The sequence below is a fragment of the Scyliorhinus canicula genome, chromosome 16 (genome assembly GCF_902713615.1).
Source record: "Scyliorhinus canicula chromosome 16, sScyCan1.1, whole genome shotgun sequence".
NCBI lineage: Eukaryota > Metazoa > Chordata > Chondrichthyes > Carcharhiniformes > Scyliorhinidae > Scyliorhinus > Scyliorhinus canicula.
This window is the reverse complement of record NC_052161.1, coordinates 115,449,590-115,469,874: the sequence shown is the minus strand read 5'-3', so window position 1 is coordinate 115,469,874 and position 20,285 is coordinate 115,449,590. Positions and strand designations below refer to the sequence as shown.

Sequence of the window (20,285 nt, the reverse complement as noted above, 5' to 3'; positions counted from 1 at the left end):
CTCCCTCCTCCACCAGCATCTTGGCAACATACATGCCAGAGTCCGCTCCCTCGATGCCTTCAAACATCCCCATGATTCTTAGATTCTGTCTCCGGGAGCGATTCTCCGGGTCCCCCCCACCTTCTCCTTTAACCGCTTCTGGGACTCTCGCATCAGATCCACTTCAGCCACCAATGAGGCAAACTCCCCCACCGCCTCCTCCACTTTCCGAATACCCTGGCGCTGAGATTCCGGCCTGTGCTCCACCCGGTCAATTCCCGCTTTTAACGGTTCCACTGCCTTGGCTAGGTCCTCCTGGGCCTCCCCCCTCTGTTGGCTAAACTTCTGAAGTCCACCAGGTGCTCTGTCGACCATTAGGCAGGCAAGGCAGACCCTTTAACCTCCGCCATCTTGATCTGCGGCGCACAGAGATTCTCTGGCTCCAACTGCTCCCTTCTTCTCGACCCACTTCTGGTCCCTGGCCCCATCCACCAGCCCCATTGGTGGAGTTAAACTTTTCTCCAGTCATCCCCTGCATCCTTTTTCCACAAAACATCCACCCTACAAACAGGGAAAAGTTTCGAAAAAACAGCCTCGGCTGGAGCTGCCAAATGTGCGACCGCTCACATCATGGCCGCCACCGGAAGTCCTTCATGACAAATCTTTTTGATAGAATTAATTTGCTCACTAACTTCATCAACATTCTGGTTCTCAAGGTTTAGCACAAATAACTGGCCTATAATTTGATGACATATCTCCTTCACCTTTCTTCAATTGATTTTGGTGGAAAAGGAAATTGGGCACAATGTGTGATGGGTGGCTGATCCATTAGGCCCATTTTAATAGTTCTGGCACTGTATATTTAAAAAAAAAGTTAGAGTATCCAATTATTTTTTTCCAATTTAGAGGCAATTTAATGTGGCCAATCCACCTACCCTGCACATCTTCGGGTTGTGGTGGTGAGTCCTGTCATGATATGCAGACATGCACATAATGAGATACAGACAGGCAGCTAATGAACACAGAGGACAGGACATAACCAATCAGCAGGCAGAACACTTGGGGGTGGTTTCCCACTATAAAAGGCACGAGGCACTCACACTCCGCCTCTTTCCACTGGGGACATCTACAGAGTGAGTCAGGGTGTATATATCGCATAACACCTCCAGCACATGGCTAAGAGCTAGTCTGGTTCAGTCAGGCAGAGAGATCACACTTAGGTTAGCAGAGAGTCCCACTCACAGAGAACTGTGCTAACTGTGTGGCAGGTTCAATAAATCGTATTGAACTAACTTCAAGGTCTGGAGTATCTTTCAGTTAAAGCTGCATCCAGTTGTAGCGCGTGTTATCTCAGTGTGCTTAATACGACAAGATCCACGCAGATACGGGTTGAATATGCAAACTCCACACAGACAGTGACCCGGGGCCAGGATCGAACCGGGATCCTCGGCGCCGTGAGACAGCAGTGCAAACCACTGCACCGTGCCTCCCGTCCCTGCACTATTTCTAATCTGTTGTCTGATTTCTCCCCGTAGGTTACAATTACCTATTACGGAGACAAGTTGGATCAGCCAATTGACAAGATTATCCTCCAGCTCACGGCTGTCTGTAAGTAACTCACACTTCCAGGTTCAACAGACAGGTCTGGAAATTTCATGCGATGAGCTGAACTACTATTATGTTTGTGGGAAATGAGTTGTATTTGGGACGGAGTCGGAGGGGTACTTAGACACAGAATGTTGTGTGTCAGTTCAGTCAGTTGTAATCAGTGTACACCTGATGTAGGCAGGGATAATACGCCGGATGCATGGAAACTACAGAACAACATTCAGCAAGCCAGTTCGGGCTGAAAACTGAGGGGCCATGTTCGGCTCAGTCAGTTGATTGTTAACCAGCTCGAACGGATGCTTCATGACTGCGCCACTTTACACTGGGCAACCCATGAAATTCCCTCGCTTCTATGGTGGGATTTAAGCTCATGGGCAGGACATTCTGTTCAAACCCGCCATTAGCCGGTGGCGGGATCTTCTGGTCCCGCTGTTGTCAATGTGGTTTCCCGCTGAATGCCCCCCTTGCCTCCGGGACCCCACGGCAGGGGGTGCATCGTGAGCAGGATATGAAGATCCCACCAGCGTGAATGGCCAGAGATTTCGGTCCATGTCTCTGGATCATTAGTCCTAGCCTCTGGATTACTAGTCCAGTAATATAACCACTCTGTTAATGTACCCCCAAGAAGCAGTGGCTGTCTTTGGCAGGAAAGCTGTCAAATCTCTCCTCAGGCAGCGGGAGGTGTATACAGAACCAATGTGAGGGTGGCAAGCTTGTGTGATGCGTTGGGCTTTTTTATTATAAATTTAAAGTGCCCAATTAATTTTTTTCCAATTAAGGAAAATAATAATACGGCCAACCCACCTACCCTGCACATCTTTGGGTGGGGGTGAGACCCACACAGACACAGGGAGAATGTGCAGCAAACTCCACACGGACAGTGACTTGGCACCAGGATTGAACATGGGTCTTCAGTGCTGTGAAGGAGCAGTGCTAACCCCTGCGCCACCGTGCCGCCCAACAGCAATTACTTATGTGCACAACACTAAAATGCTTTCCTCCAGTTTGACAGGGTGTTTGCTCCATGTCTTATTTACCCCATGCCAATTAGCACACTGTCCCCAATTGCTTGTTAATCTCTGCATCCCTTCTTTAACAGACATATCCCTGGATGTGGATGCAGATCGTGATGGTAAAGTTGAGAAGAATAATCCAAATAAGGTGATTAAATGAAAACTTGTACAGTTTATGTTTTAGAACTCACTTGGGGTGAATTCCATTGAATTCTCCCTCTGTTATTGTATTGTTGGTGGAAGAGCTGGAGAACTGCAGAAAACAAGAACGTGTTGCATTTCCATAGTTTCTTTCACATATTAAAGCAAGGGCAGCATGATGGCACAGTGGTTAGCACTGCTGCCTCATGGCACCGAGGTCCCAGGTTCGATCCTGGCTCTGGGTCACTGTCCGTGTGGAGTTTGCACATTCTCCCCGTGTTTGCGTGGGTTTCACCCCCACAACCCAAAGATGTGCAGGATAGGTGAATTGGCCACGCTAAATTGCCCCTTAATTGGAAAAAATGATTTGGGTACTCTAAATTTATTTTTAAAAAGAGAAAAAAAAATTAAAGCAGCCTGAAGTAGCACTAGATGCTTCACAGCATTATCAGTGAAAGATCGATCCTGATATATAAGTAACAAAAAACTTAGTCAAAGATTTAAATGAGCAGAGAGAGGTCGGGATCTTTCGGGAGGGAATTCTAGATTTTAGGACCTATACTGTTGAAGGCACAGTAGTCCACAGTGGGGCGAAGGAAATTGGTGATGTCCAAGTGGGCACAATAAGAGGAACACAGAGATCTCAAAGGGTTGTAGGGCTGAAGGAGGTTGAAAATGAAATGAAAATCGCTTATTGTCATGAGTAGGCTTCAATTAAGTTACTGTGAAAAGCCCCTAGTCGCCACATTCTGGTGCCTATTCGGGGAGACTGATACGGGAATTGAACCGTGCTGCTAGCCTGCCTTGGTCTGCTTTCAAAGCCAGCGATTTAGACCAGTGTACTAAACCAGCCCCTAAGGTTACAGAGATAGGAGAGGGTGAGGCCACAGAGGGATTTCATAGAATTTACAGTGCAGAAGAGGGCAATTCAGCCCATCGAGTCTGCACTGGTCCTTGGAAAGAGCGTCCCACTTAAGCCCACACCTCCACCCCAGTAACTTCACCTAACCATTTTGGACACTCAACACTAAGGGCAATTTTGGACTCTAAGGAGCAATTTATCATGGCCAATCCACCTAACCTGCACATCTTTGGACTGTGGGAGGAAAGTGGAGCACCCGGAGGAAACCCACACAGACACGGGAAGAACCTGCAGACTCCACATTGACAGTGACCCAAACTGGGAATTGAAGCTGGGACCCTGGAGCTGTGAAGCAACTGTGCTAACCACCGTGCTACCGTGTCGCCCCCTCGTAATTTTTTTTATGATTGATCATTACAGATTGTGCATTGATTTCTAAAGATTGATCATGATTGATCTTTACAGATTGTGCATTGATTTCAGATGGTTTATCATTGATCATTGTTGACCGGTGACTCTGCCCATCTAATTAGTACGATGATGAGTTGCTAATCTTACGCGCATCTCATTATATGCATGAGCAGGCCACTCTCCTGCCCACCCACTGCTCAGTTTCACATTCACTCCCCCCCCACACTCTCTATCACGGTGGCCGGGCCCCGCGGGCCGCTCGGTTTCAAGGCCACGGTGGCCGGGCCCCTTACATCCCAATGGCCAACGGCCGGGTCCCGCGCGCCGCTCGGTTTCAAGTCCCGGTCCATCACACCAGCCGGGTCGCGCGCCACTTGGCTTCCAGTCCTCCCCATCTACATCACACTGGCTAATGGCCGGGCCCTACAGTTTGAGCACAGGAATTACATTTTCTTTTTGGAAATCTTTTTATTGGCTTTCTCATATTTATAAACAGTTGTTGCTTATATACATTACATTTTTCTTGCCCGCGCTAATTTGCTTTATTTTACAGAGAGGTTTGTTTTGTCCTTCATTTAACTAACTGTATATACAGGACGTACAGTACGTACAGGGGCTGGTTTAGCTCACTTGGCTAAATCGCTGGCTTTTAAAGCAGACCAAGCAGGCCAGCAGCATGGTTCGATTCCCGTACCAGCCTCCCTGCGCAGGCGCCGGAATGTGGCGACTAGGGGCTTTTCACAGTAACTTCATTGAAGCCTACTCGTGACAATAAGTGATTTTCATTTTTCATTTCATTTTGTTGCCCTCTGGATCGGTCTATGATATCCTCTCCTTCCTCCTCTCCCCCACTCCTCATTGGTTTCAGCACCCTACCTCTTCTCTTGTACTTTCCCCATTTTCCTCCCCCCTCCGCCCCAGGTTGCGCAGTCTTTTGGTTCTTCATCTTGTTTTTTCCTGGCTTACTCCTCTTTGCTGGCCTCGAACAGGTTTTGGAACAGGCCGATGAACTGCCCCCAAGTATCCAGGAAGCCTTCGTCTGACCCTCGGATGACGTACTTAATCTTCTCCAGGTGGAGAAATTCTCAGAGGTCAGCGAGCCAGTCTGCAGCTTTGGGCGGTGCTGCCGATCGCCAGCCGAGCAGGATTCTCCGGCGAGCGATTAGGGAAACGAAAGCAAGGGCGTGGCCCCCTTCCCCATGTGTAACTCTGGCTGCTCCGATACCCCGAAGATTGCCACTATTGGGCATGGCTTCACCCTCACCCCCACAACCTTGGACATTGCCTCGGAGAAGGCTGTCCAGAACCCAGCAAGCATGGGGCAAGCCCAAAACATGTGGGTGTGGTTGGCCGGGCCCCTCTGGCACCGCTCACATTTGTCCTCCACCTCCGGGAAGAACATACTCATTTGGGTTCTGGTCAGGTGCGTTCTGTGCACCACTTTCAGCTGCATTAGGCTTAGCCTTGCGCAGGAAGAGGTGGAGCTCACCCTGCTCAGTGCTTCGCTCCAGAGTCCCCATCCTACCTCTGTCCCCAGTTCAACCTCCCATTTTTGTCTGGTCCCGTCCAGTGGTGTTCGGGCTCTGTCCAGTATCTGTCCGTATATCCCCCCCCCCCCCCCCCCCCCCCCCCCCCCCCTCGCTGCTTATGCCTATCAGGTCCTCTAGTAGTGTGCTTTCTGGGGCACCGTACTGTCTCTTTGCGGAGGAAGTGCTTTATTTGGAGGTGTCTCAATTCCTGTCCTTTTACTAGTTTCTGGAATGACATTTTAAGAAGCTAAGCCTCTCTGCCAGACTAGGGTTTGATGCAGGCTCGCAGGTACAGGTGTTCGGTGAGCTAGACTTGGTGAAAGTTTGGATATGGGCAGCAACAATTTGGATAGGGAATTTGAGTCATTTGAAAATGGCGCCCCCATCTGGTTTAGCACAGGGCTAAATCGCTGGCTTTGAAAGCAGACCAAGGCAGGCCAGCAGCACGGTTCAATTCCCGTACCAGCCTCTCCGAACAGGTGCCGGAATATGGTGACTAGGGACTTTTCACAGTAACCTCATTTGAAGCCTATTTGTGATAATAAGCGATTTTCATCTCTCGCTATACTGAGGAGTTCCAGCGAGCAGAGCTCCTCGGTGTAGAAAATAGGGCCATGTGCGGTATTGGCGTGCGTTCCCCGCTCAGGCCCCTTATCTGACACGGGTGGTGTTTTATAGCCATTGTCATAATATACATCCAGGTATATGATGGTGTGCAGACAGGCAGTGATTGACACACAGGATGACCAGTGAACACACAGAACACAGCAGCCAATCACCAGACAGGACACGACCACTATAAAGCCAGAGGGCACTAGTTTTCCCGCTCTCTCGGGATCCAACCTCTGAGACAGTCAGAGCTCGTGAGCAGCAACTAGAACAAACACCATGTGGTAGTCAGTTAGTCTGGTCAGGTTAGCCTCTGGTCTCCAGTCAAGTGAGCATAGTGTCAACCCACAGTTAAAGTATGTATTATAGTTAAGTGTTCAATAAAATCGAGTTGCATTTCTTCAAGTGTTGGAAGCCTGTCTCTCTCACTACTGCAGTAAATGCAGTCCTCGCAGACCCAGCTTACCCAACACATCAGCCATGTGTTTCTTTGTGCTGCCAACGCCAGGAAACACGGAGCTAAATGCGCTTGCTGTGGGACTTTGTTCACATTTATTGAATCGCGCCCGTTGTCTTTCAGCCGAGTAAGATTTCTTTGAACTTAGGCCATTTTCACATTCAGTGATATCGATCAGTAGGAGGTGGGATTTGGATGGCTGCTGAGATGTGCAGTGGAATTCTCCGTCGGCTGGATCCTCTGGTCCGCCTGCAGTATATCCAGGCCCTGCGGGTTTCCCGACGACGTGAGGTGGCCACAATGGGAGACCCCATTGGCTGGCTGCAATGGGAGGGTGTGGATTGAGGCACTGGGTTGGGTGGTGTGGGGTGTTGGGGGGGGACAACCACACGCGGCACCACCATGCCAACCCTTGGATTGAGTGAACTAGTCCGTGGGCAACCCTTGCTCCTGCCCGACCGACCACCCATAACCCCCACGAACTGCCAAGGCCTCTGGCCGAGCAGCTGAAGATTATTGCTAATAGGGAATTGGCAATCGTGGTTAAGTTAACACTTCACACAACCCAAGTGGATTTCCGTGGGTAGGCGGGCCATGTAGCATGTGGGGATCATTACAGAGCATCCCAATCAGACTGTGATGCCTGGACACTGTGCCTGAACACTGCGGGAGGCAACACCACACACGCAGCAGCCAACATCCAAACACCCAGGGGATAGGACAATGCTCCAGGGACATATCCACGTCCGGAGGATGGGGGGTGCAATGGAGAGCGGACCAGCGCCCGGTCCAGTTGAAGTTGTAAGCAGGTGTGCGGGATACAGGGTCCGGGGTTCGCTGTTGGGAGCCTGCTGCAGCCGAGTGTGCTTGGGCGCCACCACTGTTTGTCAGTCAAACACCCTCTCCAAATTCCTTACAGATATTGAAAAGTATGGACATTATTTTGGACCCCGCAGACCTTACCCCAGTGGTGCTGCTGCTGGGCCGAACAGCCAGACGCCAGAGACGGTGGCAGCATCAGCGTCAGCAGATGCTCGAGGTGGCGGCCCATGTGCCGGATCCCGCCCCACAGCCTGAGGACCCGGATGCCCATCAGGCCAGGGAAGGACCTGAGGGGAAGGCCCACAACCGCCCAGGGTGTACAGGCATCACTGGTCGTTTGAACAGATGATGACAGTGTGTGCCGCAGGAGGCTCGGCCTCCACAAGGAGATGGTGTGGAACCTGTGCCATGTCTTTGGCAGCACGGGGAGGAGGAGGACACCCGCTCCCAGTGGCCATCAAGGTCACTGCAGCTCTGAGCTTTTAAGCCTCAGGATCATTCCAGGGCTCGAGCGGAGACCTGTGTGGTATCTCGCAGGCCACAGCCCACAGGTGCATCTGACAGGTCACGGATACCCTGTATGCCCGAGCGGAAAACTATATGAAAATGAAATGAAAAATGAAAATCGCTTATTGTCACGAGTAGGCTTCAATGAAGTTACTGTGAAAAGCCCCTAGTCGCCACATTCCGGCGCCTGTCCGGGGAGGCTGGTACGGGTCCATATCAACTTTGACATGGACCCAACCCAACAGGATGCCCAGGCAGCAGGATTCTCCCGCAATCTCCGGGATGACCCAGGTCCAGGAACTGATAGACTCCACACATGTCACCTTGTGCTCACCGGGCTATCTGGGAGTGCTCTACGTTAACAGAAAGGAATTCCACTCCCTGAACATAGAGCTCATGTGTGACCACCACATGCAGATCATGTACATGTGTGCAGGTTTCCCAGGAAGTGTGCACGACATCAACATCCTGGGGCAGTCAGACAACCCGGTCTCGTCGAGGACCACCCCAAGATGGGCATCTGACTCTTGGGGGATAAGGGGTACTCGCTGAGGACCTGGCTAATGGGCCAGATCTGGCTAGTACGGAGGCCGAAGACTAAGGCAGAGATCCGATACAAGTAGGCCTATGTGGCCATCCGGGCTGTCATTTGAGCATCATCAGATGCTCAAAATACGGTTCCGATGCCTCGACCACTCCGGTGGTGCCCTGCAGTACACCACCCAGAGGGTTATCTGCTTTATGGTGTCTGCTATGTCCTCCTCAACCTGGCACAGCAGTGGGGTCATGAGCTGGAGGTTAGGGATGAGGAATATGTGGCCACCGAGGAGGAGGATGCGAGGTGGCGCCGGACCAGCAAGAGCTGGAGGATGATCCCAGGGAGGAACTGAAGGACCAGTTGGAGGCTGCAGGACACGTGGCAGCGGCTCTCCTTCGAGGAGTTCTGCTGGGAGGTAGGAGAGGGGGCCACCCAGGGTGGGCTGACGACATCAGTTGGAGGACCGTCAGGAGAATGGGTATGTGGTCAGTGGGAGGGATGTGCCAGACAGGATGGTAATAACAACTCACGTTTGACATGTTCTCCGGGTGGAGTCTGGTGGATCCTCACCTCTGCAGCTTCCGCCAACCACCGTGTTGGTGACTGCTCTGTCTTTGGTCACCCCCATCACTCCAGGGCCCATTCCTCGAAGGTGATGTGGATCTGTATGTCTGGCACACTGCCAGTCTGGGTCCTCTCTTGACGATTGTGGGAGAGCTTCTCCTGCAGAGACACAGAGAGTGCGCCATTAGACACACACGTGGTTCACAGTGAGCGGGGCCTGTGAAGGAAGTGTTGGGGGGTGTTGAAGGGAGGATTGGGGACCGCATGGAGAGTTGGAGGGGGTGGATGCTCGCTTGGGGGCAGAAAGGTCTCGGTGGGAGGTGGGGGGGGTATTGGTGTCAACTCACCCTTGTTGCCCGGTTGAGGTCATTGACCTTCTTACAACACTGGAGGCCAGTCGTCCTGGTCACACTCCCCGAGCTGACAGCTGCTGCCACCTCGTCCCAGGCAGCACTGACTGCTTTGTGACTCATCTTCCGGGATCTTCAGGGGAACAGGACATCTCTCATGGCCTTCACCATATCGAGGAGCCTCCCCAAGTCTGCATTCCCGAATCTTAGGGGCCGGTCTTCTCGGCGCCGTGGCTGCAGGCTGAGTGGGGCTGGCTGGTCAGCTGCCTGTTTAAGTGCTGCTCGATCTTGTTAGCGTGGGTTGGGGTCCCAGCGAGTCGGCTGGTGAGCCTTCATTTGCTGTGAGCAGCCCGTGGACCAATTAACACTGAATAACGTTGCTGGCCTCGCTGGGTCGAGCACTGGGAAGCTTGCGGCAGTTCCCACTCGCTACCACACTTAGAAATATTTCCAGAGAATCGGACTCGGCGTTTTCGTTTTCTCCATGCTATTGTGAAGTGACTCAAGACACCTTTTGCTAAGCTGAAGATACTATACCAATGCAAGTCTTTTTTTTTTTAAACCAGGGTTCTTGGAAATGGGGTCCAAAAGGACATGGAGCTATTCTTCTTGTGAACTGTGACAAGGATGCACCTGGAGCTGCTGTATCTGACAGAAATGATGACACAGTGCCCATATTTGAAGGTGACAATTAACCTGTATTGAGATACTGCTGGCTGAGTCATCAGACTGGAATTATTTTTTAGGGGGTAAATGAAAGTTGAGATTTTATTGATAAGAACAGTCATTTTAAAATATCACTGTTTTGGGAGGTAACTGAAACCATGCGAAGAAAAGTAAATATTTCTGGTTAGTTGACTCATTGTTCAACTTAAGAATATAGCTACCACCATTATTTTACTGTCATATGTGGATATTTTGTTTTTTCAGACCTTGGTGATATGTCTCAAATGATCTTACGAACTGAAGGACCCAACTCTCTGCCACCTGACTACAAACTCCAGCTGTATATTTCAGCTTCTGATGAAAAGAAAGTACATGTCTTTCGTCATGACCTAAGTGAGTCTGTGGCCTTGATTTTCAAATCAGGGTCCCAAAGGTTGGATCATTTTCAGATCCTGACTCTATGTTGTTACCATATCACTCATGTGATTCTATCCTCAAAGTGCCCAAGTAAGTGGCACCAAGTATAACCAGGAATGATCCAGCACCAGATCCCCAGCTCATGATATTTTTCAACATTACAAAAAGCTTTAACTTTTGCCCACTTTGAATCCAACAGCAGTGCACTAATATGTACTGTTAGGATGCTGGACAAGACCCCAACTATTTGCAATTTGTAAAATTGTGAGGAAATGTTATTGCAGTACTAACCATGTTAACAGCACAGAAATAGCTTTGCAGTTAACAGTTACTGTTCTTACTTCCTAAATCTGCTTATGTATTCCAATTAAGCAAACCAATATAGTCCTAATACCACTCGTGAATAACATTAACAACCAGCTTTCCACTTGTTTTTCTCTGCGCAGAATCTTTGAAGGGAGAACCTTTCAGGACAAAAACTGAAAAAAGTTCAGATCAAAATCCTATAGAGCTAACTTTTCAGACAGACCTGGCTCCCCTTAATTGTATGATCTGTACTCAAAGCATTCATAGAATTTACAGTGCAGAAGGAGGCCATTAAATAAGATATTTTGTCTCCTGCCACAAGATGCTCCATGGCCTGTTTAGCCATCAATACCCCACATAAAGTATCTACACCACTGTTGTCCCTAAAACATAAACGCTAATGCATTACTAGAACATTTCAATTATAAAATCAATGATGATCTCACTAGTATGGCCCCTTAATCACAACTTTAGCAGACATACTGGGTGCGATTCAGTGACCGCGTTGCAACCAGCACGGATCTAGGTGAATAGCGAGAGAGGGAAAAATCAAGATTTGCGTTGGGTGCAACCCGTTTTGTGTTTCACCTGATCCACTTCTGATGGTGAGTTCCGGACCATGCACAAAAATGGCGAGAATATCATTAACCCTCATTTGCATTCATTTCAATCTCATTAACAAGATTGAAGTCAAATGCAGCAGCCTCCGATGAATTACCCATGTGTCGTTTAGTACTCCTTTTCAAAAAAAGGAAGCTATCGCAATGGCTACTGAGGGGAAGTGAGGAGGCGAGTAGCCGTTTCTATTTTCCGGCATGCAGTTCAAGGGCACCGGAACTGCTGCCCCAGTGCTCGGGGAGGCGGGGGGTGCGTGGGGCCTCGGTGGTTGGGCTTGGTCAGGAGATTTAAGCGTTCCAGGTCGAGGGTCTCCCTGGGCTGGGGGTGTGAGGGGTTTTGCGTCTGTGAGGCCTTCAAGCTATCTTTAAATATTGTGAAGATCCATAACAAGGGCAAGCAGAGCTGCAGACTGTCTGTCCTACCAAACACTTCCAGGACAGATCCCTGCTCTGGCTTATATCCTGAAATGCAATTTCACTCCCTTTAACTGTGAGCAGCCTCTAGCTTCACAGATGAAGGCTATTTCAAATGAGGAATTAACCTTATTAGTTATTACAGCACATCACACTCAACTCTCAAGTGCCTCATCAATGGCACACATGCCATGTCTCAGGAGTATGATGAGTGCATTGCATGTCCAGAAAACTTTGATGCCTGAACAGTATGCCTGAACTCTAGGAGCATCAGCATCATAGAGGCAGCTGCCAACAAACAGACACTTAAGAGGAGGGCTTCACCACTGTGGGTCTTCTCGCAACCCGAGATAAATGTGTGGATGAGCGGAGGGCAGCTGAGCACGGCCTCCCTAATGTTCCCAGCAGAGGTCTAGGGTCTCCTGATGTTGCCAGGAGTGTGTGTGTGCAGAGCAAGGTTTTCCTGCACAGCTGGCTCACTGGATGGCATTCCAAAGAACAAAGAAAATTATAGCACAAGAACAGGCCCTTCGGCCCTCCAAGCCTGCACCGACCATGCTGCCTGTCTGAACTAAAACCCCTCTTGAGAGAAGGCGTGACACAAAGGGTTAGGGAGGCTTGGGGGATTTGAAGGTCCCGGGGTGAAGTTCTAAGTGATCAGCAATATCTCTCCATCTCCAATTACGTCCAGATGAAACAATGTTTGCTAGTGGGATCACGTGGAGGTTGCCTTTGTGTTGCTTGTAGCAGCTGAGGCGGGTGGAGGTCGGAGACAGCAGCAATACCAACACAGGCTGGAGGGGGCACCACATATGCAGAGGGCCACTGAACACCCTGAAGACCCGGCCGTCCATCAGGCTGAGGAGGGACTCAGAAGGGCAGGCCACCGACAGGTGTCATTGGTCATTCAATGAGCTGACGAACATCATGTGTCACAGAAGACTGCATCTTAATAGAGAGACAGTGCGGCACCTGTGCCACATCCTTGCGGACTTGGCACCCGTGGAGAAGGAGGAGGACACTCACTTCTGGTAGCTGTGAAGCTCACTGCAGCCCTGAACGTTTATGCCACCCAGTCATTCCAGGGCTCAAACGGGGTCGTGTGTGGCATATCCCAATCTTCCACCTACAGGTGCATCCAGACTATACCACCTTCCAGCTAGACCAGGCCCACTAAGATGCCTGGGCTGCACAATTTGCTGCCATCGCCAGGATGCCCAAGGTCTGGAGGGTGATCGAATCCATGCATGGCACCCTGTGAGCACCGGGGCATCATATTAATCGGAAGGGGTTCCACTCCCTGAATGTTCAGATCGTGTGTGACCATCACATCTGAATCTTGCATGTGTGTGCCTGATACCCAGGGAGCGTGCATGACAGCTACATTTTGGGCATTCAGAGATCCCCAGTGTCTTTGAGGACCACCCCAGGATGTCGGGTTGGCTCATGGGAGACAAAGGATACCCGCTGAGGTCATGGCTGATGACTCTGGTGCAGAGGCCTGAGACGAGGAGGAGACTCATTATAATGGGGCCCACGTTCCCACCCATGTTGTCATTGAGTGGTGCATCAGGCTGCTGGAAATTCGGTTCTGATGTCTGGACCGCTCTGGTGGTGCCCTGCAGTACACCAGATTGAGGGTCTCCCACTTTGTGGTGGTCTGCTGTGCCCTCCACAATCTGGCACAGCAGTGGGGCGATATGCTGGGACATGCACCTCATCTGCAGAGGAGGCAGTCCAGGTAGGGCTGGAGGATGAGCCTGAGGAGGAGCCGGAGGATGGAGAACATGCAGCAGCAAAAAGGAGGCCCTCATGCTTTCCAGATTCTCCTTGGACGAGGTTGTGCCCATCAGTTCAATTCCCCGTTTCCCTCCCAGCCTCCCTCACCCCATTCCCCCCTTCCCTCCAATCCCCCCTCCCCCAATTCCTGTGCCTTCCGCCCCCATTCCCCACCCTGAATCCCCCTGCCCTCTCCTCTTTTCCCTCCCTCCTTCCCTCCCCCATTCCCCTCCCCCTCCATCACACCGCCCATACCCTGAGTTGGCACTGTCAGTGTGTCAGCGTACAAGGCAGGGGAGTGATGGTAACTCATTGTGATGAAAGCTCTGGTGCTTCTCAGTTTTTGCAAAAGTCTGACTTGTCTTTCTGCTGACAGCGTGCTCACACTATCCTGTGAACGGGGTCTGCATCAGAGGCTAGAAATCTTGGGCGATTGGGCGATTGTGCTCCGGGGGCGGGAGGGGGTGGAGCTTAAAAGGGGGGTGGAAGCAGGCACACTGAAGATTAAAATGACAACAGAGGCTTCACATGTATCAGGTGTGGCATGTTGTAATAGTGAACATTTTACTGTTACAGATTTCCATTCCCCAAAGCTGTAGATAGTGACCTCATCAGTGCCCACTCAGTGCTCGTCCCTCTTCTTGATCCTCCGTGGTCTTGAGCTCCATTTAGATATGTACCCAGGACGCACATCAGAGTTGGAAGCAGCCTGCGGCCTTCCGTACCCTATGGCCTTTGATGCCTGTAGTGGACGTATTCTGGAGGGCCTGGAGCCAGCGGGCTCCGTCCAACTTACCGGTGTCAATAGTGTTGCCATGCCACCCTGTTATGCCCACTTTGACATCTTTCCATTGAATCGCACCCGCTGTCTGCCAGTTTCGTAACATTACTGCAGAAAAAGAATGACAATTTCTTACATTCATCACAGTTCAATACTGTTCAGTGATTTCAATTTGAAAATTCCCTTTTCAGCCTCCCCCAACCTATTAACAAACCCCTTGAGGAGTTTAATGGGCTGGTAATTGGAAGCAATTATGTACCCAGTTACCCACCCCCACTCTCCCTTTGAAAACTGCATTGCATTCTGGAGGTGATGGGATGCAGTGCTGCCCACCAGGAACACAATTATTAAATTGTGTCTACACCGGTCCCTGACCTCACCAGCAATTGAAAATCCCTTCCTATTTGCCTGATGTTCTCCAGAAGGTGCAGATTTTCATTAATGTCCTTCATCCCTCTCTGACAATTAAAAAAAACTCACATTTGACAACACATCACTCCTGCTTTCTCATTTGTCTCTCTTTCTATTTTCTTTGGAGCCGTGGTGAATTTTGGATTTAGGCCACTCATTCCAGTTTCTCAATTTTCTAAATTAAAGCCAAATAGAATGAAAACCTCAACCTGTTTCTTGCTCACCCTCCATTTCCTCCCTGGCTTTCTCTTATTCAGGACCTCATTCCATTGTCATTGTGTCATTTTCCTTTTTTTCCCTGCACACTGCAGTAAAAATGACAAAGGTCCTGGGTGGCACCTTGCTGTCGACAGTTATGGATTATACAAAAGGGAACAATGAATATAATTTCTTCATCGAGGGGCTCAAGTTTCCAGATGAGGACACTGGAAGTCTGGTGACCGTCAACCTTAGCCTGCTGGAACCAATGGTAAAATTCTAACCTAATTCCAGTTGTATTTTATGAATGGTGGGAAGTTTGCATCAGTGGGTTAAAATCATTGAATTGATAGCCATTGTTAGATTTTAGCTGCCTTCTGGTCTCACTATTTTATGGGTGCTTGTGCCAGATAGTGCAATGCTTCATTACAAAATATAAGATTTTGTGTCCTCTCCCTGATCTTACATTGACATGAATCATGGGAAACCTGCAGGCTAATTTTCCCCAAGAAATGCCCAAGTGTAATTTTCGGCGTGAAAATTGTTGCGAGTTCCGCTGGCACGATTTGGATCACAATCTTGAGGCACTTTGAAAAATGTATTTTCTCCATGTGAAAAACATCGTTCCTGAGGCGCAGAGCACCTGATTCACACGCCCCAGGGGTCAGTTGAGCACTTCAATTAAGGGGCGCTGCATTTAAACATCTCCACAACAATTTGATCTAATTCAAGCCAGGAGGATGGCAGCAGGAAGACCAGCCCCCAGATTCTCGGAGGGAGCCCTGACTCGATTGCTGGATGCTGTGAGGAGAGATGGGCCACAATTTACCCATAGGTTGGGAGGAGATCACCTACACCATCCCCACCTGACCAAGAAGACGAAGGCTTAATGTAGAAAAAAATGAATGACCTGCTACAATCTGCAAGGGAAGTGTCCCCTGTCTCCCCTTGGCACTCCACCCTTCAGTCAAACCCTGGAATGTCACCAAGAACCCACATGTCACCATCTTGCAGGATCCCATCTCCCACCAGCACCCTCAAACCCCCGCCAGCACGCCTCATCAGAACCCTCCCTATTTGAGTGCAGTGCTCACACATGCCAGGTGCTATCGACCTCTGACCCACCAAGCGTCCGGCTCGAATTCCCCCTTTTGTGTCCCTGCAGGAGAAGACAACCACAAAAATAGGGAGAGAAAGCATCCAAATTAAAGACATTGGGCTACATTCACCATTTTTGAGGCTATGTGCGGAGGATCTGTAGCGTTTTACGTCAAACAAACCTGCGGCGCCCCCTCAGCGGTCACAGGATCGGCCCTTGAGCCAGCCCTGCAGCCCAGTGCCGCTGGGTGCAGCCATTTGTTGCTGGTATGAGCAGAATTGCCAACTCCACTGGCTCCATCCCAAGATTTCTAGAAAGCTGCGAGGGATGAGCGACAGAGCGAGAGAGAGTGAGGGAGAGAGTCTGGTTGGTGTACCAGCCCGCTACCTTCAGATCCTCCCCATACTCTCTGTCCTCCCGGTCCTGTAAGCAGCCATTCCTACTCCTTATCCGGCATATGTCTAGTGCTCTTCCCACTTCATCGTTTGACTGGCCCCGGTCAAGAGTCAGATGTGGCCTCCCGTCTGGTTGTCCCCTGCCTTAATATATACATTTTTGGGTATTCTGACAGGGTGTTTCAAAGGTCTCCCATACCTCATGGGCAGGGTCAACTGGATGTTTACGTATACCCTGAGGGCTAATGGATCCTCCATGGCAGACGCTGGGGTCCAGCAATACGCTTGCACATTCCCCCTCGATTCCCTGCAGCCAATCTTTTGTCCTTGAAACCTATCCTTGACTTAAGAATGTGGACAGCTGACATTGTTAAGGTGTAACACATGGTGGCCAATTAGTTTGATGACCATGAGTCTGAGGAACATTAGAGGGCACAATTACTCTCTGAATCAGGGATAGATAAGGCTAATGATGCACTGTTCTTACTTGGGCTGCACCATTCCGATATTTGATTGTTGCTGGCCTTTACACTTAAAACACCCCGACAGTCACTCCATGACCTTTAAATGTTTGCCCCTCACCCCCATCCGGCTCGCCGCTATCCTGCCTTCTCTTTCGGGGTCCAACCAGCCCCTTCGGCTGAGCTCCTTCAATCTCATCATACCCTTTCCCCCCACCTTCCCCTCACACCCACAGACCGCCCATACCCCTATGCCACTAATAGCTGAGTAACTCAGAACTCATTTTCATTTCCTGACAATACAGCTTGCAGACTAACACGGCGCTCTGAATACTTTAAAAAATAAAAAGCCTGCAGCCTTCAGGGCGACTAGCACCAGCCGCGACCCCCATCCCGAAGGAGGCCCTCAAACACCTGCACCTCCCAACACCCTTGAACCATCCCCCTCTGGAGCTGGCCAACAGAAACTGTCCCCTTGTACTCCCTGGTACAGGTGGAGAGGGGGAGCTCACTTCCTTTCTCCTTAGAACATAAGAACTAGGAGCAGGAGTAGGCCATCTGGCCCCTCAAGCCTGCTCCGCCATTCAATGAGATCATGGCTCATCTTTTGTGGACTCAGCTCCACTCCTTCTCAGACATCATGGCACCTGGTTCCTATTTAATAAAACTTAGTGATTCACACCCATATGACTTCACGCTGTGGGTGGAATGATTCAACGAGGTCTGAAGATTCAACTTTAAACTCACTAATGACATTGAAATGGATTCAGATTCGAAGGGCGAGAACCTGATTGCGTCATCAGGGAGGAACCGGGGACATCGTACTGCGAAATCTCACCGCTGCAAATCCTGTTTATGACCTCTTGCGATAGTTCATGGCCATTGGAGGATTTGCGCCTGCGGCTAATGGTCCTGCAAAATCGTGGCTGCAATCTTTAGTAGTAGTTTAACAGCATTGCAACTAGTGCATAAGGGTTAGGATTATCTCCAGACATTCTTCCTATGTTTTAAAGAGTTGGCAGGAGACACCTCCACCCAGAATTCTGAAATATGTTATATGGGGTGGAAATCTGTCAGGTATGAGTCCAGCCCAAAGGGAAACCCCTTCCCATTATCTCCCAACAGGACTGCTCAGGTTTCTGCTCTGCTAGGGCAGCACAGTGGCACATTGGTTAGTACTGCTGCCTCACGGCGCTGAGGACCCAGGTTCGATCCCGGCCCTGGGTCACTGCCCGTGTGAAGTTTGCACATTCTCCCTGTGTCTGCGTGGATCTCGCCTCGACAACCCAAAAAGATGTGCAGGCCCAAATGAAAGAGAAAATGCTGGAAAATCTCAGCAGGTCTGGCAGCATCTGTAGGGAGAGAAAAGAGCTAACGTTTCGAGTCCAGTGACTCTTTGTCAAAGCTAACAGACAGAGAAAGTGGAAAATATTTATACTGAGGGGATGGTGAGAATGAAAGATGAGTCATAGTCACAGAAACCCAGGGAAACCAGGTGCTAATGGCCACAGAAACCAAGGGAAAAGAGTGTTAATGGCAGTCCCCAGAGTGAAGAGCTAATCATCTGAAGTTGTTGAATTCGATGTTGAGACCGGAAGCGTGCCTAACCGGAAGATGAGATGTTGTTCCTCCAGTTTGCGTTGAGCTTCAGTGGAACATTGCAGCAGGCCAAGGACAGACATATGGGCATGGGAGCAGGGTCTTCTGTTGAAATGGCAAGCAACAGGAAGATCAGGGACCTGAATGCGCAGAGACCGAAGGTGCTCAGCAAAGCGATCACCCAGTCTGCGTTTGGTCTCTCCGATATAGAGGGGACCACAATGCAGTCAACCAGATTGAAAGAGGTGCAAGTGAAACGCTGCTTAACCTGGAATGAGTGTTTTGGGCGTGGGATGTTAAGCATGGAAGAGGTAAAGGGGCAGGTGTTACACCTTCTGCGATTGCATGGGAAGGTGCCATGGGTGATGAGGGAGGTACTGGATATGGTGGAGGAGTGGACTAGAGTATTTTGGAGGGAAGGTCTCTGCGGACTGCAGAGTGAGGGAGTGAAAGGAAGATGTGTTTGGTGGTGGCATCACTCTGGAGTTGACGAAAATGGCGGAGGATTACGGAGGCTGGTGGGATGAAATATGAGAACGAGGGGGACTCTATCCTTGTTTTGGAAGGGAGGGGAGTGGGCGAGGATAGTGGCGCGGGATGTGGACCGCACACTGTTGAGGGCACTGTCACCAGCTGTAGGTGGGAAATCGCGGTTGAGGAAGGAGGAACACATTTTCAAAGCACCATTTTGGAAAGTGGCATCATCAGAACAAATGCGAGGGAGGCGAAGTAGCTGAGAGAAAGGGATGGAGTCCTTACAGGGTGTCCTCTTCCATGCTTGACATCCCAGGCCCAAAACACTCATTTCACGTTCAGCAGCGTTTCACTTGCACCTTTTTCAATCTGGTCTATCGTTTCAGATTCTAGCAACCGCAGTAATTAGCTTTTATTAAGGTGTGCAGGGTAGGTAGATTGGCCACACTAAATTGCCCCTTAATTGGAAAAAGATTATTGGATGTTCTAAATTTATTTAAAAAAAATTTCTTGCCCTGTTTCACTACAACATTATGAAACTAAATCTTAAATTCACGGTACCAGGTTGTACTAAATAAAGTGCGGGAATACTGCTGGAAAATGAAATATCAATACAAATATAAATCCATAAGATGTTTCTGTAAACCTATCACTTTTTTAACCCATTTTTTTCCAGATTGTTGGACATGCTCCCATTTTCACAGAACAAGTTGTATTCCATTTGGCACCATGGATTATGACTCCTAATACTCTGGCTCCTCGGGATGTGTTTGTGTGCAGGTATGAGGTTGTCACTGAAAGAAGTGACTGGTTTTCCTAGTGGACACAGCATCAACTTCCCTCGTTGAACACAATGGTCAGATTTCCACGACAGCGGCAGTGAAAACCATGGTTCTCATCCTCAGACTCAGCAAACATTCATTGAACTCGCCAGTTGTGATTGGGTTTAGTCATGAGAACAACTGATTCACTGTCGGTGTGGTGGAAATCTGGGCCGGGCTTCTCCCCTACCCGGCGGGGCGGGGGGTCCCGGCGTGTTGGAGTGGCGTGAAACACTCCGGCGTCGGGCCGCCCCAAAGGTGTGGACGCCTCTGCACTTTTAGGGGCCAAGCCCTCACATTGAGGGGCTAGGTCCGCGCCGGTGTGGTTGGCGCTCCGCCGGCTGGCGTGAACAGCCTTTGGCGCCATGCCAGCCGGGGCCGAAAGGACTTTGCTGACCGACATGTGCCGAATGTCAGCGGTTGCTGACATCATCCTGGCGCATGCGCAGGGGAGAGG

General features: G+C 50.0%; 1 protein-coding gene across 3 annotated transcripts in view; it reads left to right on the top strand.

Annotated features, from left to right (window-relative positions):
- The window catches only part of LOC119979628 (protein-arginine deiminase type-2-like), an 86,041-nt gene that overhangs the window by 20,709 nt on the left and 45,047 nt on the right, over positions 1-20,285 (top strand). For all 3 annotated transcript variants that reach the window (XM_038822136.1, XM_038822134.1, XM_038822135.1), the window contains 6 exons: positions 1,515-1,587; positions 2,687-2,748; positions 9,957-10,074; positions 10,321-10,449; positions 15,093-15,250; positions 19,684-19,787. In XM_038822136.1, coding sequence (XP_038678064.1) covers positions 1,515-1,587; positions 2,687-2,748; positions 9,957-10,074; positions 10,321-10,449; positions 15,093-15,250; positions 19,684-19,787 — 644 coding nt within the window. The remainder of the gene's footprint in view (positions 1-1,514; positions 1,588-2,686; positions 2,749-9,956; positions 10,075-10,320; positions 10,450-15,092; positions 15,251-19,683; positions 19,788-20,285) is intronic.